Source organism: Aptenodytes patagonicus, chromosome 6 (assembly GCF_965638725.1).
Source record: "Aptenodytes patagonicus chromosome 6, bAptPat1.pri.cur, whole genome shotgun sequence".
Lineage (NCBI taxonomy): Eukaryota > Metazoa > Chordata > Aves > Sphenisciformes > Spheniscidae > Aptenodytes > Aptenodytes patagonicus.
Genome location: NC_134954.1, coordinates 70,438,160 through 70,461,031, shown reverse-complemented (window position 1 = coordinate 70,461,031; position 22,872 = coordinate 70,438,160). Strand labels below are relative to the sequence as shown.

Genomic DNA, 22,872 nt, shown 5'->3' with positions numbered 1-22,872 from the left:
AGGAAAAACTAAATTTATAAATCCAAAATTTCTGTTTTTAAAATTAAAAAAACCCAACATTATTTATTCTTTGAGCAATTTTCCTTAAAACTGGTCTGAGATTTAACCTCAAAAGCTTTTTCCCACCCTAGGTTTCAAACATATATAATTTGATAGTGATCCTCTTAATTTTTAAAACTTGAAAATTTTACAGATAAAAAGCTTTGGTGGGCAGACCAGAACTTAGCTCAGATCGGTACCTGTAACAAAAAAGATGGAAGAAACCCAACTGTCCTACGAAACAAAACTTCAGGTGTTGTACATATGAAAGTGTATGATAAAGCAGCACAGCAAGGTATGTTAAGTTTTAAGCATGTTTAACCAACTTTTAGAATGCATAGTATCTTTTCCCATGTTATTCTCCAAACGTGGCTAGAACAAAATAATATGTATTTCATTGTAATTCAGTGATAAAATACTATAAAATATTTTATTATTGAATAAATTGCTGAATATAATAGGATAATTGATTTAGAATATCTGCCTGATATATTTTAATTTATCAGATGTTTTCTGAAGTTGAACCTCATCTCAAATTATTGAAATTTTAAGTAAGTAAAGTATTATGAGAGGATTCATTAATATTCTTAATTATCTATTTGTTTTAAGACAGCTTACTTCATCTACATTGACAGAAGTGACAGTATTTATACAGTAGTATAAATCAAAAGTGAGACAGCAGAAAAATGGGGGAATATTGCTAATACTGCCAAAACTTAGTTGGCAAAGTGGGAGCTAAGATAATATGAAAAAGTGTAATTTGGGGTCATGCACACAGTTTTATGAATTTGGAGATCAGAGATTAAGACATTTGGGAGACTCTTTAGAAAGGGATTATTTCTGATTCCAGCTACTTTCAAAGTGTTGATGGTTGCACTGAAAGTGATGAGGATGGGATCTACAGGAAACAAATTTAGTTTTGTGGAGAAGCTTCCAAAAGAACATAGGATGGAGCTAAGCTGTCTGATATCTGATGGACAAGTAGTCTATGCACAGAGTACATTAATTCAGCTCCATATCGAGCACTTCTGCGAACATTTGCCACTTTACCTAATCTAGGAAACACCAAAGGTGCTTTGCCAGTCTGGCCCTTAGTTTTAAATGTGTGAAACAGTAAGTAATAAAAATGTAGGCATTCAGTAATGTTTCTGTCATTTTAAAATGCTTGAACTCCCTACCATGGAGACGTACAGATAGCCCCATGAGTGCCCAAATGTTAGCAATATCTGGTGTCTGTGGCATTAATATGTGTCTTCCATTGTACAAAAGTCAAGAAAAGGAACAGTTCTGTCGTTTTGTACTACTGAACTTTAACCATAACGAGAGCCCTGAGGTTGTGTAGTGAAGTGTCACCTTGCTGATCTATATTTTGACAGAGCAATATCAAGGGTTTAGATATAAGAATTAAACACTGTAGATGGGATTCAGCTTTACACTTGCATTTTTTTTTTTTAAAGAATCTTTGCATATTTTGTATACGTCTTGCATTTCATTAAATCGAAGTGACATGAGATCAAATGTGATGTGAGGGCACTTACAGATTTCTCTGTATACAAATACAACCTTTGTCTGAGGATACCAGAGACTTTGAAACCTCACCTGTCTTTTCCATTTGTATGGTTGGATCGTTAGAAAACATCTATGACTTTAGATGAAGAAATGTTTTTTACTTCAAAATTAGGAATGCAAAAATAAATGTGATAAGTAGCGCTCTGATTCATATGGGCTTGGTAACTTGTAATCAACTAATTCCTTGAACGTCTTAGTAGACATAAATGTTTCTTCATGAAGCTTCAAATTTCTGAGATGTTTATTGTAGAAGCTTCAAATTTCTGAGATGCTTATTGTACTGTGTATAATGCTTATTATAAATCTTATTAAAAAGGGTTCATCTATTACTTAAAAGTAAATATTGTTTAAATTAAAAAGTAGGAGCATGGATCTGTGAGATCACATTGGAGCATATCTTAAATATACTAAACAAATGGTGGTTCATGAAGATATGCGGTTAATATAACATTTGATGACTCAATACAATATGATCAATGATTTGCTCGTGGTCTAGAATAAGATACACCTTCTAGACTAATGTCAGTGAGATTTCAGCATTGCTACTCACAAACTTAATGTAGTATTTTCAGTTTCATCATATACTTTTACTTTAAAATGGGCAGATTCTGCTTCAGAAAACTGAGTTATTTAAAAAATAAATATTCTAAAGAAAAAACCCACTATTCTAAGTACGCAGATAAAATGCTGTAAGAGTGAAGCATGGAAGAGTATATGAATAGTAGCATAGCCTCACATATTTTATGCATATCTCAATTTTTCAAAGAAGTTAACTGAACAAAAGTTGGTTTTGGTAATATTCATAAATTGATACCAACACTCATTTTTAGTCAGGATTGCGCTGTTCAAATTTTGTTTCCTCTTGTCTCTTCTCCTGTCATGTTATAGGTAGCAATTCCTGTCAGTTAAACAATGGTGGATGCTCCCAGCTTTGTTTACCAACGTCAGAAACCACCAGGACTTGTGTGTGTACAGTAGGCTACAACCTTCAAAAAAACCGCATGGCATGCAAAGGTAAAATGGCTTTCAATATTTATTTTAACTAACTTCAGTTTTATGGGAACACTGTAATGAGTAAATAAACTTTCTTTATTAATTTTAAGTTAAATAACCATACATAATATGCTTGATTAAAGGCAGTAACAGAGAAATGTCTATTGTGGTTAGGACAGAATTTCAATTTAGCTTTTAATTTCTTTATTTAGTTCTGTATAGCTTTTTGTGGAAACTCTGAGGAATATTTTTTAGGTTTTTTTTTTTTTTTAATGTAGGCAGAAAAGCAGACCATTTGAGCCATCGTTAACAGCAGCACATATTTGTTCAAGGTCATATACCTTAACTTTAAACTAAATTATAGGCTACAGTATCTGAAAGGTTGGGTATCTCATCTTATTGTATTGCCCTCAATATAAAGTAAGGCCTGATTTTTTTTTAATTTTAAATACTTGTTTAGCATTGCTCTTTTTATTTGCTAGCTAGATTTCTTCTTGCTTAGAAGAACATTTTGTAATTCTCTACCTGAAACTTTTTAGTCCACATTCTTAGGGTCTTCTACTAGATAGCTCTTTACAAAGAAACAAATTTTCAAAGAATTGATGTGAAGAAAAAGGAACTTTTTTGTGTATGGTAGTTAAAATTCTTCAAGAATGTGAGTTACGTATCGTCACACTGGGTAATTTCCCTTAAACTTAGAAGTGTTCTGATATATGAACAGATTAGGGCAACAAAGTATTTGTTCTAATTTTGGTTGTCAACAATTAGGTGTGATTCATCTCAACTGGGAATGACTGCATAACAAGACCCCTACACAGTAGAATTTCTTCCTACTTAATAGAAATAGACGCATCTGGAGTGTGATTAATCTAACACAAAAGTAGCCATTTAAAATGCATCAACTGCATTATTCACTAAAACTATGTATTTCTCTCTATTGTCTAAAGGAGGTGTGCGTGACTAAATGAGGTGAGATGAATCCCATGCCTCAAAAGACAATTTACAGTCTTGAGTCCCGCTTTCCACAAGTTCTTTAAAATTCTCTCTTGCTGAATATGTACAGAAAGTGTAGTAGTGCACTGAAAATATTCTTAAATTTCTCATAATTCAAAACCATGTTGTTCTTAAGTTTTAATTTTCATTACTGCTAATTACTTAATTCTAAGGTGATGCTTGAAATGGACGGTGATTCCCTTCTCTTTATAAGACTGCATTTATCATTTAACTAGAAATACACCATAATAATTCAAGCATGTTTTTTTCAAAGAGATGGAGTTATCATTCTGGAAAACTATGGAGCAGTATTGGAAAACTATGTCCAGTGGTTATTAATTCCTCAAGTCTTGTTAATTGGGAAAGTCTCCACTTTGCTCTCATTGGCTATTTTATTTTTACCACAGGTATTGAATCATTTCTTATGTATTCTGTTCATGAAGGAATTAGAGGAATTCCTCTTGATCCAAATGATAAAATGGATGCTTTAATGCCTATATCTGGAACTTCATTTGCTGTGGGCATAGACTTCCATGCAGGTAAATATTATGTATAGTTTATTGTATGTATGGCAAATGTTGTATACTATTCTTATAAATGAAATAAAACCCCAGTTTTCAAACCTTCTAAATAATTACAACTATATTTGAAGGAATTGGAAGTTGATTGTGTGTTACAGTGTTAACCTCTAGCTATTTATTATTTACAGTAAATAGAAAAATGCATTACGTATACGTAGATTGCACTAGCAACACTATCCGCTGTTTTCCAGTGGAGACATCACTGAGAACTTGAGTAGGAAACTGGTGGCTTTAGAGAAAGTGGTCATAAATCTGTAGGAAAGCAGGTTTCATTAGTTCATTTTTCAAGAAAAAAGCTTGTTCCTCTCATGACATTTTTTCCACTGGATTTTCTTAGTCCTATGTATTGTACCGAGCAGGTGGTTTCGACAGCTGAGGGGGACAGTTTTCTTTCCGTCCAGTAAAGCTCGGCCACTGCTCGTTGCAGTGTACAAGCCAACTCCATATCTGTTTCTTCCTTTTAGAAGCGAATGCTCCAACAGCCTGAAGAACAGGCATTTCTATCTTAATTACACTACGTACCTTTCCACTGCAGTGTATAAATAGGAGACAGTTTTTAGTTTAGATAGCCTCACAAATTCCCTATGAAATTAGGAGGTTTCTGTTTTGCATACATGTGAAAGAAGGTGGAAAGAAATTAATGATAACATCCTGAAAAGTAGTTGGGTACCTCTCCCACTGGTACTAAAAGGTGTCTGAATATCTTCAAAGGCATTAGGAATTTATGGTTAGTTTACAGACAATAAGAAATCTGTGACCAAGTAGTGACCTGAAAACATCTTGTACCTCCATATTTTTAACTCATTAGCTCTTTGACCAGCCTTCCTTCTAAACGGATTTTCTCATGAGCTGTTTTTGTTACCCATTGAGTATACAAACTAGCAGTTTAGAAATAAAATTTTAAGTTACCTGTGTTATGTACATATGGACATTGGCTTCCTGAAACATACAATTATTTTGTCATACTCCATTATTTTTCATTTTGAAATAAATTCTGCCTGGGAATTCAGCATTGAGAGATCCTAAGTTTTTGCTTAAGTATATGATAATATATGCCTTCATATTAAAACCAGACCTTTTTCTGCTTGTTCTGTTTGACTGCTTCATCACACAAATATCACCCATCTTTTGTTAACAGGTTAGGAGTTAAACTCATTAAAGTCTTTTCTTCTTTTGACCTGCCTTCTTCACTGATGCTCTTGCACCTCTACTCTGCCTAGTAAAACTCCGAGTTCACTTAACATTTTACAGTGCCCTCATAATTGTATATTTTCCTTTCAAATCGGTGACAGCTAATGTTCAGAGCTTTCATTATATCATAGGTATAGTTCAGTCACAGTCTACTGACACATAAAAATCACTTAAAAGCCAATGCCTTTATACACACACCTTAGATGGGAAAGACTATCATACAGCTGGTTTCATCTATTTCTGGAAAGATACAGAATGATAGAGAAGTGGTAGCTACGCATGTTCTTGACAGAGAGTACTAAGACAATGCAATTGGGTTTTCCAGGGAATATAGTTTTTATTATAGTATACTTACCCTAAAAAAATACCTTTTTTGAATTAAAATCATGCAAGCTTTACAAAATTATTATGTGTAATACAGAAATCTGAAATTTGACCTTTTCGTTCTAAAATACTGATACTAGGATTTTATTGGGGATTTTGCATCTTGTGTTTGTTTTGGGAATTTTTTTTTTTTAGCATAGTCTACTTATAGGATATGCTAGCTCCTACTTTAGAGAGCTTTGTTTGGACTTCACTAGTCAATATCAAATTAATATTTGGGAAGAATAAGATGCATGTACTAATATTTAGCTTTTTGGAAAAACGAGGTTTCAGGAAGGATGAAATTGAGTGAGGTTCGCCAGCTTGCATGATGATGAAGTACAACAATGCAGAGCGGTTCCATCAATGTTTTCATTAGTGCCAAAAAGCCTCCATAAAGGTGGAATAACAGTTCAAGTTGTTGATAGTTTTGAAAGAATACAGTGTTATTGCTGAGCCCCTTTCAGTTCTGCAGTAGTTCATCTCAGAAACAGCTTAAGATTTGCAAGATTTTGCCTCTGAAAAGTGAAGTCTTCCCAATCCCTCACTGAGTTTTGCTGAACTTAGTGGGAGCTGGGAACCCAGAGGTGTTCTGTCACATATTTTTCCCCACTTTTGTCTCCATTGTCCCCCTCTTACTCATGCTATCATTGTGCCTTCAGGCATTTGCATCTGTGATGTACGTACAGCTGTGTATAGGTGGGAGGAGAATAGATTTTACTCTCTTTGTTGAAATAAGCATTTTGAACATTTACAGACTAAGCTGACAAGGCCTGGCAAAAGGGGTAATATTCAGCAGATACTTTGTATGGTGAATTTTGAGTTACAGGATTTTTTTGGCAAACTACTAATGCATTAAATGGAATTAATTTTCAGTGTTTGCTGATAAGCTGCCTGTGGACTGTAGGAGTCAATGTGAGGCCATGGTTACTAATGCTCACCACTTAGCAAAATGCTTGTAGAAGCTGCGTAAAGTTGCAGACAGTTGTTTCCCATTTTGTGGCGACTGTCATTTCCAGGTAGTAATTCTCTTCAGATTCCAGCAATAGAAGAGATAAATAGATACTGAAGGCTCCAGGTTGAGTATAGGCCTTCTTTCCATCTGTCTTGAAGCCAGAACTGACTTCAGGAATCAGATGCTGAAGGGAGTTTTCGTCTCTATCATCTCTTATTTTTCAGGGTACTTGGGAAAATTAAACAGGGTTGTGCGATATTAATATTAATAGTGCTACCTGACAGAGACAGCATTGACACACAGATCTGTGACAAAGTCATCCACTTTTATAAGTGGACAGACAACAACAAAATAAAGGCCAGTTGCTTAATCTGGATTCCTATGAGCTTGTTCTGCACGGCATGGGTCTTCAGCGGTTGAGTCCTACTGAGAATGTTACGTTTTATTGAGATACGGAGAACTTTGATTATTAGCAGAAAGGAAGCCATAAAAATTGCTGTCTCCATGAAATGAGAGGGGTTTGTCATTTGGATCACACCATCTGTATCCAAGTGCAAACTGAAACTCAGCAAATGTTGTAGTATTATCTGTATTTGAAACCCACAGGGATCTTTATTAGTTTAATGAAAATTAATTCCACAGATCTTTTCACACTGTAGAGCACAAGTGTATAGTTTTTTTCTTTTCTTAAGCTGTCGTGAAGTACCTGAAAATCAAAAAATATTCTCCAACATAATGTATAGAACATAGTGACTGAAAAGTTTTGCATTGCTGTGAATAAATAACCTTTATCAGTACTTCAGAAAAAAATAAGTCTTTCTCTTTTTTGCCTTGGAGCATCTTTGAACAATTATATCAAAATGTCATAGTCAATGCATTTTACAGCTATGTTTAATGAAGATTTTATTCAGGATACAAAATGTAGGCAAATAAGGTGTAGGACTGTAGAAGAATATGAGAATTTTAAGGAAATTATGTGTTAGCTGATGTTTAATATCAGCGTACGGTTGGATAATTATTATCTTTGCATACTCAAGCTGTTAGCATTTACTTTTAAGGATACATTCTAGAAGCAGTGAACTGCATGTGCTTTGTGAACTTCCTCCAACACAGCAAATATTACTTGAGTTTCCTGATTAGTTCCAGTCCCAAAACTACTTCTATAATTTTTGTTTGTAGAACAGATTCACTCTGCTTAAAAATTCTGGTCATTTTACAGGAACACTACCAACTAAATAAAAATCCAATTCGACTGATGTTAAAATAATATTCCCTGTAATATTTGTCTTGAAAATGTGTTTTCCTTTATTATTGGGAAGTTTTTTTATATCTCTGAAGTTACATCTGCACATCTCTCTGATTTTGTATGTCCTCACCATCCTTTTTTGTACACGTACAGAACCATTAGTTGCTTTCTACCTGTTTATACTCAGGTCAGGGATAGTGTGTATTAAGGAAAAATGTTGATCATTAACAAAACAAAGCTGTGTCACAAAATACTGCATTTTACAGAAAATAAATTAGTAATTTAGATAGACTTTTAATGGTGGTTGTGTGTAATGATATATTTTAAACAGAAATATGATTTTTTTAATTGGTTTTATCTCTTTAACATGTGATTATCTGGAAGCAAATCCAGTAATTCAGTTGTTTGAATTTTTGGATTACTGAAAAATACTATTTTAAAAAATAGTCATTTAAGTCTTTAACATGGGAAAACAGCACTACAAACTCAGTTGTGTTATATACATTAAGTCATGGAAATGAAACCACAGAGATCTCTGTGTTCTTATAACTGAGTTTCTAAGCTGTTATGTGGATTGTTGCTCACGTGGCTGACTTAAATGGTCATAGTATGAATACAAAGTGGTTTAATTTATGGAGATGAATTAACCTGGAATATGAAATACAAAAATTTCACTTGTAGAATGTCTTATCCAGTTGGTAAACATAATAGATATAACTTTTTTATTATTAACTATGTACTTTCAGATAAGACTTTGTAGTAATTCTGTATATCTCATATTCCACTGAAGGGTATTTGGTATACACCTGCACACAGTCATAGATCAGTATCTTATTCGTGAATATACGTGCAGCTAGTATTAAGATCTGTGTAATTTTCGTACTCATTTGAAATAAGTAGCAAAATACATGGCTCCAGTATGTGATAATCAAACTATATGTCTGGGATACTTGAAGTCAGAGTTTGTCATTTGTTTTATTGTATGCCATTTCTTCCAAATACAGTTTGCTGAAATGAGAGGTGGTGTGGCTGGGGTTCTTGAGTATACCAAACTGGTTTGGTCTTGGAACTGAATTTTATCTGTGTAAATTTTGTTTCTTTTATTATTTTATATATATATGCATATATTTGTATATAGAAATATATTATATAAAAATATATATATGCACACACTCCTATGGAATTAAAAGGAGATATATAAAGTATGAAAAAATAAAGAAGGAAAAAATATTATTTATCTCTGAACAATGTCTTTCCCAGAGAAAATAGCTCACTTGGGAGGTCCCCAGCTGACGACTTTGAAACCAGAATGTGGGTTGCAGCATGGCTGTGCTGTTAACTCAGAGCTCTGTCAATGGAAATACAGAGAATTCTGCTTGAGGGATGTCATCACTTTGTTTGCCCCATCTCTTTATCAAGGGTACTTTGTGGCAACAGAGGGGAGTGCATGTCTGTGTGTTGGCCTCTCCAAATTCTGAGCCTGGCTGACAAGTTTAAATGGTCAGTGAAAATAGGTTTGTACTCTAAGACTACCTCGTGGTCCCTCTCTTCCGCCTTATGGACAGTCAGCTGCAGCAGAATTGCAGGGAAGACAGCTGAAATGCCTTAAAACACCAAAAAAGACTCTTAGTGAAAGCTTGCCAGGACATCTAAAATAAAAGATGAACTGCGGATAGAGTCAATTTTTTATTCTTTTATCAGTATATCACTCTCAAATGTCACACTTTTTTTTTTCTTTACTAGTTAGATTTTTTTTATACTGCCAAAATTAATCTGTATGATTACTGAAGGAAAAGACTGTATAGGCAGTTTTACACTGTAGTTTTTCAGACCTCTAAATATTTTGGAATGGGGATCAATAAACAAAACAAAATGTTTTCAAACAGGTATCCCATTAGGAACAAAAAACCCCAAAGCAAGGCAACATATTTTTTGTCTGATTTTTGACAGGGGTAGTGGCCTACATCTGTTGTCATGGCCCTATTGTGTTACATGTGCGGTACTAAACAACCAGTAGAAAACCTAGTATTCTGTTTTAATCTTTTTCAAAAAAAAAGAAAGGAAAAAGGAATTAAAGATGATAGTGTTGATACCATTCTTCTATTTACTCTGAGACATATTAATAAAGTTATAATTGGCAGTTTTTACAGTTACTGAGGTAGATACTTGGACTGAAGAAACTTAATTAATCCAAGAATCCTTGCCATGTATTTTATAGGAAATGATACAATCTATTGGACAGACATGGGTTTCAACAAAATTAGCAGATCTAAACGAGACCAAACATGGAAAGAAGACATTATCACAAATGGTTTGGGAAGAGTTGAAGGCATTGCAGTGGACTGGATAGCAGGTAGGTCTTAACCTTCTTTAGGAATTGTCATGATTTCTGACAATACACTCTTGCATCTTCAGCTCAAGACTAAATAACTTGGTTTGCTTTCAGCTGTTATTTCTAATATTCCAAATGCCTAGATATTTTTCTCTGAAGATACCACGACTGTTTTTTTTAGTTTTACTGAAAAAAATATTTAAATATCTTGGACACTATTTCTTAGATGGAGAGTCTCAATGGTGACAACCACGAATACAAGTTTATACTTTAAAACGGAAGGCTGAATAGGACTAGAAATTACAAATATAAGATACATGTAAGTTAAAAGACAGCAGTTTGTTTCTGGTCCTAACTTACACACTTAAGATTTAAACACTTTTCAAGTAGTCTTTTCTTTTTCCAGTAACTTCAAGGTATTTTTCCTAGGTAACATATATTGGACGGATCATGGCTTCAACTTAATTGAAGTTGCCAGGCTCAACGGCTCATTCCGATATGTAATTATATCCCAGGGTTTGGACCAGCCAAGATCTATTGCGGTACACCCAGAAAAAGGGTAACATGACCACGGCTACTTGCATTTCTTTTAAAGTTTGCATGCTCTTACATAAGTAAATAGAGGCCTTTGTTCTAATAGATAAACATTTAATAAACCCCAAAAGGATTGTATTGGAAACTACTGTGCTGTAACTAAGCACAGGTGGAAGGAAGTGTTATTCTTATCATACGCTGAGTTTTTTCATTGGTCTCTGTATACATGACATACTGTACTTTCTTTGCAAAACAGTTTTCATTTTCTAAGTCAATCATTTCAACTGAAATTTAGACATTGCTTGGAAGCATGCTTAAATCTGTTCTTAAGTTTCCAGCAAATCTAAGGAAGTCACATTAGCTAATGAAGACCTCAATGTCACGATGAAATCGTAGAACAGTGTAATCCTTGGTAGTTATAAATTCCAGTGTCATGTCACATCCCACTACAACAACAAAGAATATTGCCCAGGGTAGCTGAAAGCAATGTGAAATGAAGCGTGTGGTAAGAGAGAGTAAGGGTGTTCAAAAATGACAGCTGTATTCATCCAACTGTTTGTTGAGAGTAGGGACCACACTGCAGCATTAACAGAAATCGAGAACTTTCTGTCCCCTTCCAGCTCCAAAACTATTGTTAGCAGAGCTACAAGTAAAACAGAAGCAGTAAATTCTGCAAAGAATTCCCATCTTTTTTTCATGGGAATATGAAAGGTACTTTCTGAGGAAAAGGAATATATGCAAGACTCCATGCATTTAACTGGTACACTTACTCTGCTAATACAGAAGCTCTAAATGGTGTGTATCCAAAACCTTAAAGAAGTATTGGAGCAACCGCCTGCCCCCAAAACCAGACATGATGCTGTGTAGCTCATTTTCCCCAGATTCAATCAAATCAGTATCTTACTATTTTCAGGAAAGCCGTCTCTGTACTCAGAGGAATTTGCAGCCATAGTAATGAAGAATCCTGACTTCTCAGCGAGACCAGATTGATACCAGTGATGCAAAATGCCATTTGGATCTTTGCCATGATTTCCTTTATGAGAATTTAGACATAGTGATCTGTGTATTTTGCAGACTAGAGCATTGCAGCTGAATGTATTTAAGAATGAAGATGAAAGCAATAACGGGTTTTATTTTCTGCATAATGTAATAGCTTTTGTCACAAATCATTACAGCTGTGTTCATATAGCACCACTGGTTGCTTGGCAGTATCTGCTAACAGTTTAGGATTAATGCTGTTCTTCAGAGTAGGATCTTCTCCAGGTCCTACTCAGGATCTGACTGAATTAATTATTGTATTTTTTTCCTTAATGTACCAGAATAGCTGTGCTCTTCTGCTAGAAAAAAATAAAAAACCAAAAAAAACCCCCAAAAACCCCTTTTGAAGGTAAGTACACAGAAGCCTGATAAAATTCTTCTGACCAGAAGGGTAGAGCAAACTTCTTCAAAACAATACTTAATTCACAGTGTAATTTTCCTTAACATATATATAATGTATTTTCTGTACACATACGCAGATAGGTTTTCACCCCTTATTTACATCAAAGGAAAGGAAAAGCTCCCATGAAGTCTATGAGGACTAAGTGCAGCAGATGCAGTTTCTCTGGAGAATCCTTAGATATTAAAATAATATGAATTATATAAATAAAATCCATTATTTTCAATTGGAAATGGTAAAAAGTGAAAAAGCATAATCAACTTTTCTGCAGTATTTGGAGAGGGAAGGTGGGTTGTAGCTGAGATTCAGCATTTAACAATTGCTATAGGGAAGAGTAAATGCAGAACCCGTGACAGAATAATATGTAATACTGCTATTGATAGAAAAGTTGCTTTTTTACTAAACTGTGGATTTTTTTATTTTAATGACAATATTTTCACATGATGCTTTCTGACTCAACAGTTCATGGTTTTATTTTACCAAAATGATAAGTGTGCACATAGGCAGATGAAATAATAGCCAACAATATTAACAAGATTCTTTGGAAAGAAACAGTTCCTGCTTTTAAATTAATGGATATTTAGTGATGCCACTGAACCATCTTCTTAGGTCTTAAAATAGAATAGTCTAATGCCACCAAAAAGCAGATATTAATAAAATGTGATTAAAATATAATTTGGAAGAGTTTAAATTATTGCACTTGAACAAAAAACAATAAAGAAGATAAATGCTAAATGTACAAATGAATTCAGTTGCAAAACATTCCTTAGATGTTTTGCTCTTGTTGAGTTTTATAGTTAGTTTTTAGATGTGTTTAGAATGCTTAAGAAAACATAGGAGGATGAGAGGACCACAGATTAGTAATTGGTTTACATGTCGGGTAGAACAGTGTATCTTCTGTGAAAGCAGGTAAGCTTCGTCTCTCTTTTTTTCTAATACTGTGCCACAAAATGGTATCTTGAGATGTCCCCAATCAAAGTTTCTTCATGAGAAGGATAGCAATGTTTTGTTAGTGAAGTACATGTGTACCCTTCTGTGGGAAGATTAAGGCCTTTTTACCCTCTGCATTATTGTCACACCCTCTTTCCCTTTATGAGGCAAAACTTTCAAAGGTATTCTTCCCTCCCCTTGCCCTGACTTCACATTCTTCATTTTTCTTGAAGCTTGAGTTGACAGCTATAAGAATAGAGAGGAAAATAGCAGTTATTAGAACTCGTTGAATCTGCCAGTTATACCAAGATACGAAGCAGCCAGCATTCAGCTGGTTGGTAACATTATTTATTGTTACTAAGGAAAAAGTTAAGAACATGTAGTCCTACAAAGGAGTGTCTTTGTCCTTCATCAGGTATACTTATTCATTTAACATAAACTTGGCTAACTTTCTTTTCCCCCCGATTAAATAATAATTTTCTGATGAAGCTCAGAATTGTGATTGAAATATGGAGTTAAGCTAATACTGAAATAATTCTTAGACTTTGAAGATACTCCTTCAAAAACATTTTGGGAATTTCATTTGCGTTTAGGGTTGGTTTTTTTTTGGGGGGGGGGGAGTTTAAACTCTCATTTAATTTTTTCCAAAGAAGTTTTTCTGAAAGTTGATTCTAGGCCAGCATAAAATTTCTGCCACTTGCATCTCCGTGTCAGCTATGTAAATTATATATGGGATAGTTCCGAAATAAGTTGAGTCATAGTTATTTTAGCATTGCAGTATATACACCAAATGTGTCAGTAGCATGTTGCTACCTACAAAGGTCCAGGAAACAAGTAATTTAGAAGGTACTTCCCAGACCTTTTGGGAAGATATGGGAAGGTCAAGTTTTTCTATACTGGTTAATAGTTTATGTAAGTTTATATATCAATATATTTATAATAATTAATGCTCTAAGAGAGTATTAAGTAACTTGCCTTACATTTTTGGCAGGTATTCAAGATTTTCTTTGGAGGATTCTAGGTTCATTTAACCTGCTAATTATGGTTTTTAATTTTTTTTTTTCTCAGAGTAACTAGTCTAAGGAAAGAGCACGGAGCGTTTAATTCAAGTATATTGAATGCCTGCCTTTCTGTAGTCAACATTTAGTTGATATCTTGTGTTAAGAAAGTACCTCTGACTAGATGCCTGAAAGCAAGTTCAGTTCTGTTTAGAGGTGCTGTTAGTAATCTGGTTAAAGTTGTATTAAAATTAAGCAGTGCTTGCTGATATCCAGCTGGTTCATACTGTCTATTTTAAGATTTCTAAAACCTATTTTTAATTTAGCTAATGTAGCAGTTCAATTTCCTAATGTAGTATAACATTACATGTAGTATAAGTTTTTTAGTTAGTATTCATATTACTGTTTGCTATGTCAAGAAGTAGGAGAACAAATTCGTTTTTATTAAGTCAAAAAGCCCTACAATTAGAGCCGAAGTAAGGTGGACCTTGTTTCAGAAGCTAAATTTGTTGAGCTAATTATAGGATCCATATTTGTTCTCCCCTGTCCCATTTTTATCCCTCTTTATTTCATGTACCTGCAGTCATCCAATCAAATATAGCTAACCACAGATTGGTATAATGTTAGCACCAGATTCAGGGGTAGAACTGATTAGTAATGCAGAGAAAACTTTGTAATCTTTAAAAACAGACTAATACATACATTCCACACAGAGAAAAACAATGGGGTTTTATGTTCTGTTCACTTTGTGTACAGCATATTACTAAACAAAGTTTTAGTGTGTTCTTATGAATATTTGCTATGAAAATGCTTCTCTTCAGGCGATTAGTAATAGGCTAGACCACAATTATGTTATCTTAGAGATTTCTTGCTCAGAATATATATATATATATATTTGTGTGTGTGTGTTTATAATGTATTTTAACACAAATATTTATACATACATATATCTATTTGTAGACACATAGCCATTTACTGAAAGCTGTTCCATAGGTTACTGTTCAGTAAAGGAAGTGCTCTGTGTAGATTAGCTGGCCTCATTTTGCTGTACCTAAAGCAACAGATTGAGAAGTAGGAGGTCAAGGCAGAAGTTTGACCTAGCATCTTATCCCAAAATAGTGATGTTACTGTGCCGGTAAGTATACAGTAATATAAAATTAGATAAGTAAGATGCAGATTCTTCCCATGAGCGTTAGGGAGAATAGGAAAAATCTCTTCTTCCCAAATAAAATCCCTTTGCTCTACCATTTCCCACAGTGCTCTTCGCTGCTTCATATTTAAAACATTTTTTAAGTTAGACGTACATCTCTTGTATTATCATAACATTTGTTAGTAATTAGATGCGAGAGCTTCTTCTGTTCCAGTAATTTTTTTTTCTAATTTGCTTTTAGTTTTCCAAGCACAAAGCTGAATTCTTTAAGGAACAGAATTGTATATTTACTGATCGGATACAGTTTTAAGAATTACTTCATATATATCATTTGCAAAAAAACTCTCAACAAAGTGTTCTATGAAACAACTATTATGATACATTTAATCTCTTAAGATTATTTAGAGACATGAGCCTTATGTTTTTTAAATACCTATTTAATGGTAATGGTGCATTTTGTTTGCAATTGAAGTACAGTATTACATATTTTCAACTCTTATTTTGATGCTAAATTTTAATTGGTAATTTCTACAACATTTTAGGTATTTATTTTGGACAGAGTGGGGACAGACTCCTTGCATAGGCAAGGCACACTTAGATGGGTCTGAGAAGGTTGTGCTTGTGAGCCTGGGGATTGCGTGGCCTAATGGGATTTCCATCGACTATGAGGTTAGTTCCTCTGTCTTCCAGTATGTGTTAAAATGTACAGTATTTGTTATGTTTCATTAAAGCCAGCTGGTCTTCCACTTTGATGTAAACTTAATAATTCTTAATTAAATACTTGGACAAGACTGTTGATGTTTCCTTTAAAATTAATCTTTAGGAAAATAGATTATATTGGTGTGATGCTCGTACCGACAAGATAGAAAGAATTGACCTTGAGAGTGGAGGGAATCGGGAGATTGTGCTGTCAGGGAGCAATGTGGATATGTTTTCAGTCGCGGTGTTTGGAGCTTACATCTACTGGTCTGACAGGTAATTTATTTTTCATAAGTATTTGAGTCTCAAAATGTTATTTCAGTGCCAGGTGCTTCACCTTTGTAGGATTAGCCATTCCTTAGCAAGGTCACAGAATGGATTGCAGAAAGCTATGCAATTTCCAAAGAAAGGGCATTTCTGATGCTGAAAGCTAAAGCATATCAGTGTCATAGATGAGAACAGGTTTCTTCACCTTCTGTTAGGTGAACTCTCCACTGCCCTTCAGTCCTTTGTTTGGTGTGAATTAGTTGAGGATTGTTGATGAGACATCTTCAACTTTTTTGGCAGAGCACATGCAAATGGCTCTATTAGAAGAGGCCACAAGAATGAGGCCACGGATGCTGTGACCATGAGGACTGGCCTTGGAATAAACCTGAAGGAAGTGAAAGTCTTTAATAGAGCACGAGAGAAAGGTTGGCTGTTCTTAAGGATGCTATTAATTGTTTTAATATCACCTGCTACTTTTTATGTATATTAAAGCATACCAAAAGTTAAGTAATCACGTATTTTATCTCCACTTTTTACTCCTGAAGTATTTTTTTTTTAAGCTAAAATTAATGTACCAAAGAAAACATATAGTACAAATTCCACTAAAATTTTTCTGAGTGTTTTAAGGAGAAAATCTAAGATCAAACACTTCCTATCATTCCAGGTTTGGTGGTTTTTGGTTGGCTTTTTTTTTTAAAAAGAAAAAAAAAAATTTAGGAATGCAAGGGACCTTGAACTGTCCTTTAAAAAGCAGTAATCTCAGACAGTCTCAGATGTCTATTGGAAAGCAAACTAGAATTTTTTTCCACAGCGAGAAATTCCCAGCCTCTGTGTCTCAAATATTTATTTCCTGAAATTACTTGGTTTTGAGTCCTAGGTTTTTTTGTGTGGGAAGAGACCTTGTAAATAATCAGATTTCCTTTATATTCAATTTGTTTAGCGAATTCAAGAGACAAAAGTTATCATATACTCTCGGTGATCTACGGTATTGATGGTTAAATTTTATTCTCCACTACCCGACTAAGAATAATCTTGCTTTTAGCTATCTTTTTCCTCCTAAAATTCTGGTTTTGAAGAGACCTTGAAAAACTTGTTTCAGTGAGCAAAGGTGGTTACAAGTCTGCAAAAAATGATAATTTCCTCAGAACAAACTGCTACCAGGCAATCCAGAAAATAAACTTTCTATAAATTTATTTGAAAAGAGAGAAAGAAAATGTTACTGTAATACAAGATAAACTTTTAATACAAATATGTCTCTGGTGTTGGTGGCTCTCAAAAGTTGCTTTAATCACAGCATTACATACCCGAAGATCCTGTTTCTTTTATATACATCTTTCCTAAATAACTGCATTAAATATGACATGTAAAATAAATCTGCATTTTGAAAGAAAATATATTTAACAATCAATAAGAAAAACTGTCTTTTTGGTCTTTTTTCCCTGGGAATTTTAAATAGTTTTGAAAAAAATTACTTTGCAAACATATGCATACTAATTTTATGAATTTCTGCATGTAATTTCAGAGTACTGTGGGCATCATATTTTGTGGAAAAAAATAAAATCCACACAAAAATTTATCGTTTCTTTTAACTAGGCTAGAAATAGTTAATGTCTGCTTGCTTGGAAGGGCTGCTTTATATTATAGTCTTAGGAAAATAGAACAATTGGATAAAAAAAAATGCTTCTTTACATGTAATGATCTTTATTGATAGCTTTAAAGACTTGATCGCATTAAGAATAAGAGAAACGGTTACTGAGGCTAAAAATCTTTTGATGTTAGTTTGAAAAACATAACTGAATGATTTTTTTTAATACATTTTTCAAATTTTACTAGGGTACAAATGGTTAATGTCTTTGGGAGGGGCTGTCAGTGAGCCAGGAGGACAAAAGGGAAAAAACAGGTGAAAAATGTTTTTGGAATGTTTTTCTATATCACACTATTATATATATTTTTTTTAAGTTCATTGATCTAGAGGTAGTTAATGCTATCTAAAAAAAAAAAGTAATTAACTAGCTTCCTGACCTTCTATTATTAAAACAAACAAACAAAACCCCCAAACAAAACAGAAAAGAACCCCAAAAAACAAAACAACAACCTGTGCTGATTGTGATTAATGCTTTTTTTCAAACACCTGTTTTACCCTTTCTGATGAGCCAGTCCTGCAGTGCTATTCGCAAGCAGATTCCTATCCTTCAGTGCTATTTTACGTGTGTGCAAGGATATGTCCTAACTACACTAATTTCAGAATCGGCCATTTTAAAAGATATTTACAGCTGGTGAATTGTGGAAGCATTGAAGTTTCAAAGAGAGATTTTAGTAGCTTGAGTATCTTTTTCATATATTTTCCTTTCTCAACCTCTCATCCTTCCAAACAGATATTAACTTTTCTAGCCTAATAAAACTCTAAAAGAAGCTTTAAAGCAAACCAAATGTAAAAATGTAATTACATAACTATAGAGGAATATGTCTCGTGTAACTTTGCCTAGGAACACGAAATTCAACATTTCTAATTTGAAGAGCAAGTTAACTCTCATCCCCCATTATTTTTTCTTAAAAGTATCTTCAGGTTGAAATGTAGAAGTTAGAAAATACAATCAACAGTACTTTCAGACACTACATATTCCCCAACAATTACTATGGTTTTCTACCTGAAAACAGTCTATTTAAAATGTTTTCTTCTCCTTCACTATGTGGAAAATTTTCAGAAATGGGAAAATGACTATATTGAAAGAGCTGAGTTGTTACATGGAAAGTGCTGTCAGAAACAGAAACTAAATTATCTAAACTGTAATAGTAATTCATACATTGTCCAAAAAAGACAAAGGAAAATAGCTCCTAATTATTGACAATTACTGTAATTTTAAATATTGCTTGTAACAAGTGTAGTTTAAGTCATTGAAGTTACTAATTTGACAATGATTTCTTAATGGTATGCATTTGTCAGGGAGTAAGTTTTTGAAGTCAGGTTTTAATGGAAATTAGACCAAAACGTTAGGAAATGTCTTTATTAAAAACAGGGAACTGGATTGACACAGTTTTGTACCTGTCAATATATATGTTTTCATTTTGATAGAAATTGTCTAAAAGCAGTACTGTATTCTGGTGGTATCTAAATTTGACTTTTTGCCAGTAACAGGTGTTTTAAAAAAAAAAATTTTTTTTCAAAGCACTTGAAACAGTCTCTAAGTCTTCAGCTGATTATGGAGGAATAACCCATTTTGATGTTTTCTATTAATAAAATATATACTCTTGTGAATTAGAAAGGACATTAATTATATTTGCTGATTAATTGTATCCTTTAAAATTGTCTTTAGGTTGTGGTTAGTTACGTTCTTTACTATTTTGGCCTTTGTTTTACTTGTGAATATTGCAGAAACAGTTTTAAGAGAAGAATTCTTAGAATACATAAAATTACGTTTTGATTTGTTAGCTGTGTAATATTATAAAAGATAGATTTTTTTTTTTTTTTTTTTTTCCCCCTTCTTTTACAGGTACTAACGTTTGTGCCAAGAATAATGGTGGATGTCATCAACTTTGCCTTTATCGGGGAAATGCACAGAGAACATGTGCTTGTGCACATGGCTATCTTGCAGAAGATGGAATTACTTGCCTGAGACACGAAGGTTACCTGTTGTACTCAGGAAGGACAATATTAAAAAGTATACATCTTTCAGATGAAACCAACTTAAATTCACCAGTAAGGCCATATGAAAATCCAGATTACTTCAAAAATGTGATAGCTCTTGCTTTTGACTACAGTCTGAAAGGAAGAGGTACGAATCGCATATTCTTCAGTGACGCACACTTTGGAAATATACAAGTTATTAAAGACAACTGGGCTGGCAGAAAAGTGCTAATTGAAAGTAAGTAAAAAAATTATTTCCCAAAATACATATTTTATTTCAATAAACTTTATTAAGTGAAAAGTTGATAATCACTTGACTTTATAGAGTAAAAAATGTCAATAAAGTTTTACCATACTTATGTAACACAATTATTGTAATTTATCCCTATAGATACATTTAAACATTATCTTTAGAATTACAACTTCAAAATAATTTATTTCATAACAATCTTATGATGTGTGAAGCATATTACTAGAAAACAGAAGTGATAATGACGATGCTTAATTTGTATTACTGTGATTTTAAGGAGCTTTACCGTTGAAACAAAACCTCATTGTGTAATGCCTGGAAATGAAAGAAGTCCCCTTACCCCATGAACCTCTTGGTTGTTTATTTTTCTGTGTAGTGGGGGTGAAGTACTGTAAGATACCTCCACTGACATAGCCATTCCTCAGTATAAAATACTAGGACCCTGGTCAGTGTGTCCAGTTGACTCACCTTTCTTGTAGTGAGCCCAAGAAAAGTGACTTGTGCTCAGTGATAATCGCAGGCAAATTCCAACCTACAAAATTGTCTGCTTTTAGCAGGGGCTTACTCAGTAACTTTGCATGTTTACTATGCCTTCATTCACCACACTAGCAGGAGGACTTGTATGAAACTTGACATTTTTTTAGCCTCTGAATACTTGAAGCCTGACACTGCTATCAAGGAATTGACGCCGATATCATCGCCAAAGTCTTCAGGACAAGACAGAGAACCACAAAATATATTTTGCAGCTGAGGCCTCAGTAAAATCTCATGAGGATCTGGCACTGAAATCTTTATCAACAAAGTCTAACGTAACTTTCATACAAGGTGTATGTAAAAAGTTATCATGGTTTGCCATGGTAAAATTAGAATTCAAGGAAAATCTGAATGCGGATGTGTAAGAAATATATCTTTAATGCTAAACATCCAAAAATCCATGCTACAAAAGTCTAAATTCTAAAAAGTCTGCTGTCTTTCATTTCTGTTACAATTTAATTGTTCTAAAATATGCAATAAACCTCATTCACCTGTAGTCAGTTATCAGATGCATATATTTACTGCGTTTCTTTTCTTCCTTGTCATTTTTGAGTACTGTCTGGTTTTTTTGGAGGCTGCAGTTCATTTTGGTAACCGTTTTCCAAAATGTCTGAAGTGTTGTATAGTTTTTGCTCCTTATGTTGTGGATAATTCTCATCTGAATGTCGTACATTGTGTAGCCTATGGCATTGCTACATTTAGCTATTTGTTTGGGTCAAACAGTTTAATAACAAGACCAAAGAAAGCAATTAGGAAAAATGGAAGTACATTTGATGTGATCGCCCATTGCTGTTGGATATTAATGGAAATATTTTTAGAAAAGAAAGAAGTTAAACAGCTGCAAACTGACTAAATATTATTCTACAACTAACATTGCATAATTGTATCATTATGTCCCTCTGCCGTGTGGTTCTGGGAAGGTATTCGTGGTCATGAAAACTGTTGACACTAATGAATGGAAAAGCATTTTCCGAATATAATACAAGGCCATTTTTACTTTATGTGTGCATATTTTAGAGGAATTAATGATATCTGTATTAAGATATGGTAAAGACAAACTAAGCAATGTTGTCAGGATGTTCTCATTACTCCCAGGAAAGCATTAAAACCTAGGGCTTCAGAGTTGATGTCAGCTGTACAAGAGACACAAACAGCTCGCAGAAATGTGAAGTGGTGACATAAAAGCACTATTTTAACCCTGGTTTTGTAGGAAGATATTAAAAATATTACATGAAAAGCCACTGGAAATTTTTACGTTTAAGACAGACAAAGAGGAGAAAGAGATACTGGTGAAGCACCAATGCAGATACAAATTGTTTTTTTAAAAGAACAATAAAGTATTTCTCATTACTTTATAATAGGTTGTTGTATGAGAGCTAAAGATATTCCATAAAGCATAGTTGAGAATTATACTTTTAAGAAATTGTAGGAAGTGTTTCTACTTGTAATCTTAATATGCCCGATTTCATTTTTCATTAGCAGAGTCAGCACTCTGAATAATTGAATGTCAGATGAAATTTTCTATCCTTGCAAAAAATATACTCTTTATGCTTGGGATGCGTTTGTGAACAATGGTGTTTGTTTTCTAGAAACGCTTCAGTTGTTTTTTTTTCACTGTAAATGAGAAGGGATATCACATCCTAGTATATGTTAGTTTATTGTTCTCCTTCCTGTGTTTTAAATCCCTTTTCTTTTTGTTGAGTCATTCATTTTAAACTGGTATTTTTGTACTACATATCCTTCCTTTCCACAGTCTGCACATGATTTTCTCTCACTGTAAACAGGAAACAGTTCATGAGGCTGCTTGATATAGTGGAAATATTTGACCAACAGTGATACCTATAAAGGAAAAAGCAGTAGTAGGACGGGGACTAGTTGACACCAGTGATTCCATTCACTGGAAGACGTAAAAGTCTAAAATTTTCTGATTTCCATGTGAACTATATGTGATTACACAGAAATTATTAAATGGAATCCAGCTGAGAGATTTTAGTAGTAATGTTTCATTTCAGGATTAAAAAATAACATCTTTGGCATTCATTTTGCTATCTTTTTCCTCCAAAATTATTAGTACGCATCTGTAGCAAGCTTTACTTTATTAGGAAAAGATTCAAAACCACATTGGAAATACTTAATGTGGTTCTAACAATGCTACAACCCCTTTCTACCTCATTAAGTTGAAGTC

General features: G+C 33.7%; 1 protein-coding gene across 3 annotated transcripts in view; it reads left to right on the top strand.

Moving 5' to 3' along the window:
* The window catches only part of LRP1B (LDL receptor related protein 1B), a 780,133-nt gene that overhangs the window by 573,359 nt on the left and 183,902 nt on the right, over positions 1 to 22,872 (top strand). For all 3 annotated transcript variants that reach the window (XM_076343117.1, XM_076343116.1, XM_076343115.1), the window contains 9 exons: positions 194 to 334; positions 2,497 to 2,622; positions 4,002 to 4,133; positions 10,149 to 10,283; positions 10,692 to 10,821; positions 15,855 to 15,981; positions 16,136 to 16,287; positions 16,579 to 16,703; positions 19,770 to 20,141. In XM_076343117.1, coding sequence (XP_076199232.1) covers positions 194 to 334; positions 2,497 to 2,622; positions 4,002 to 4,133; positions 10,149 to 10,283; positions 10,692 to 10,821; positions 15,855 to 15,981; positions 16,136 to 16,287; positions 16,579 to 16,703; positions 19,770 to 20,141 — 1,440 coding nt within the window. The remainder of the gene's footprint in view (positions 1 to 193; positions 335 to 2,496; positions 2,623 to 4,001; positions 4,134 to 10,148; positions 10,284 to 10,691; positions 10,822 to 15,854; positions 15,982 to 16,135; positions 16,288 to 16,578; positions 16,704 to 19,769; positions 20,142 to 22,872) is intronic.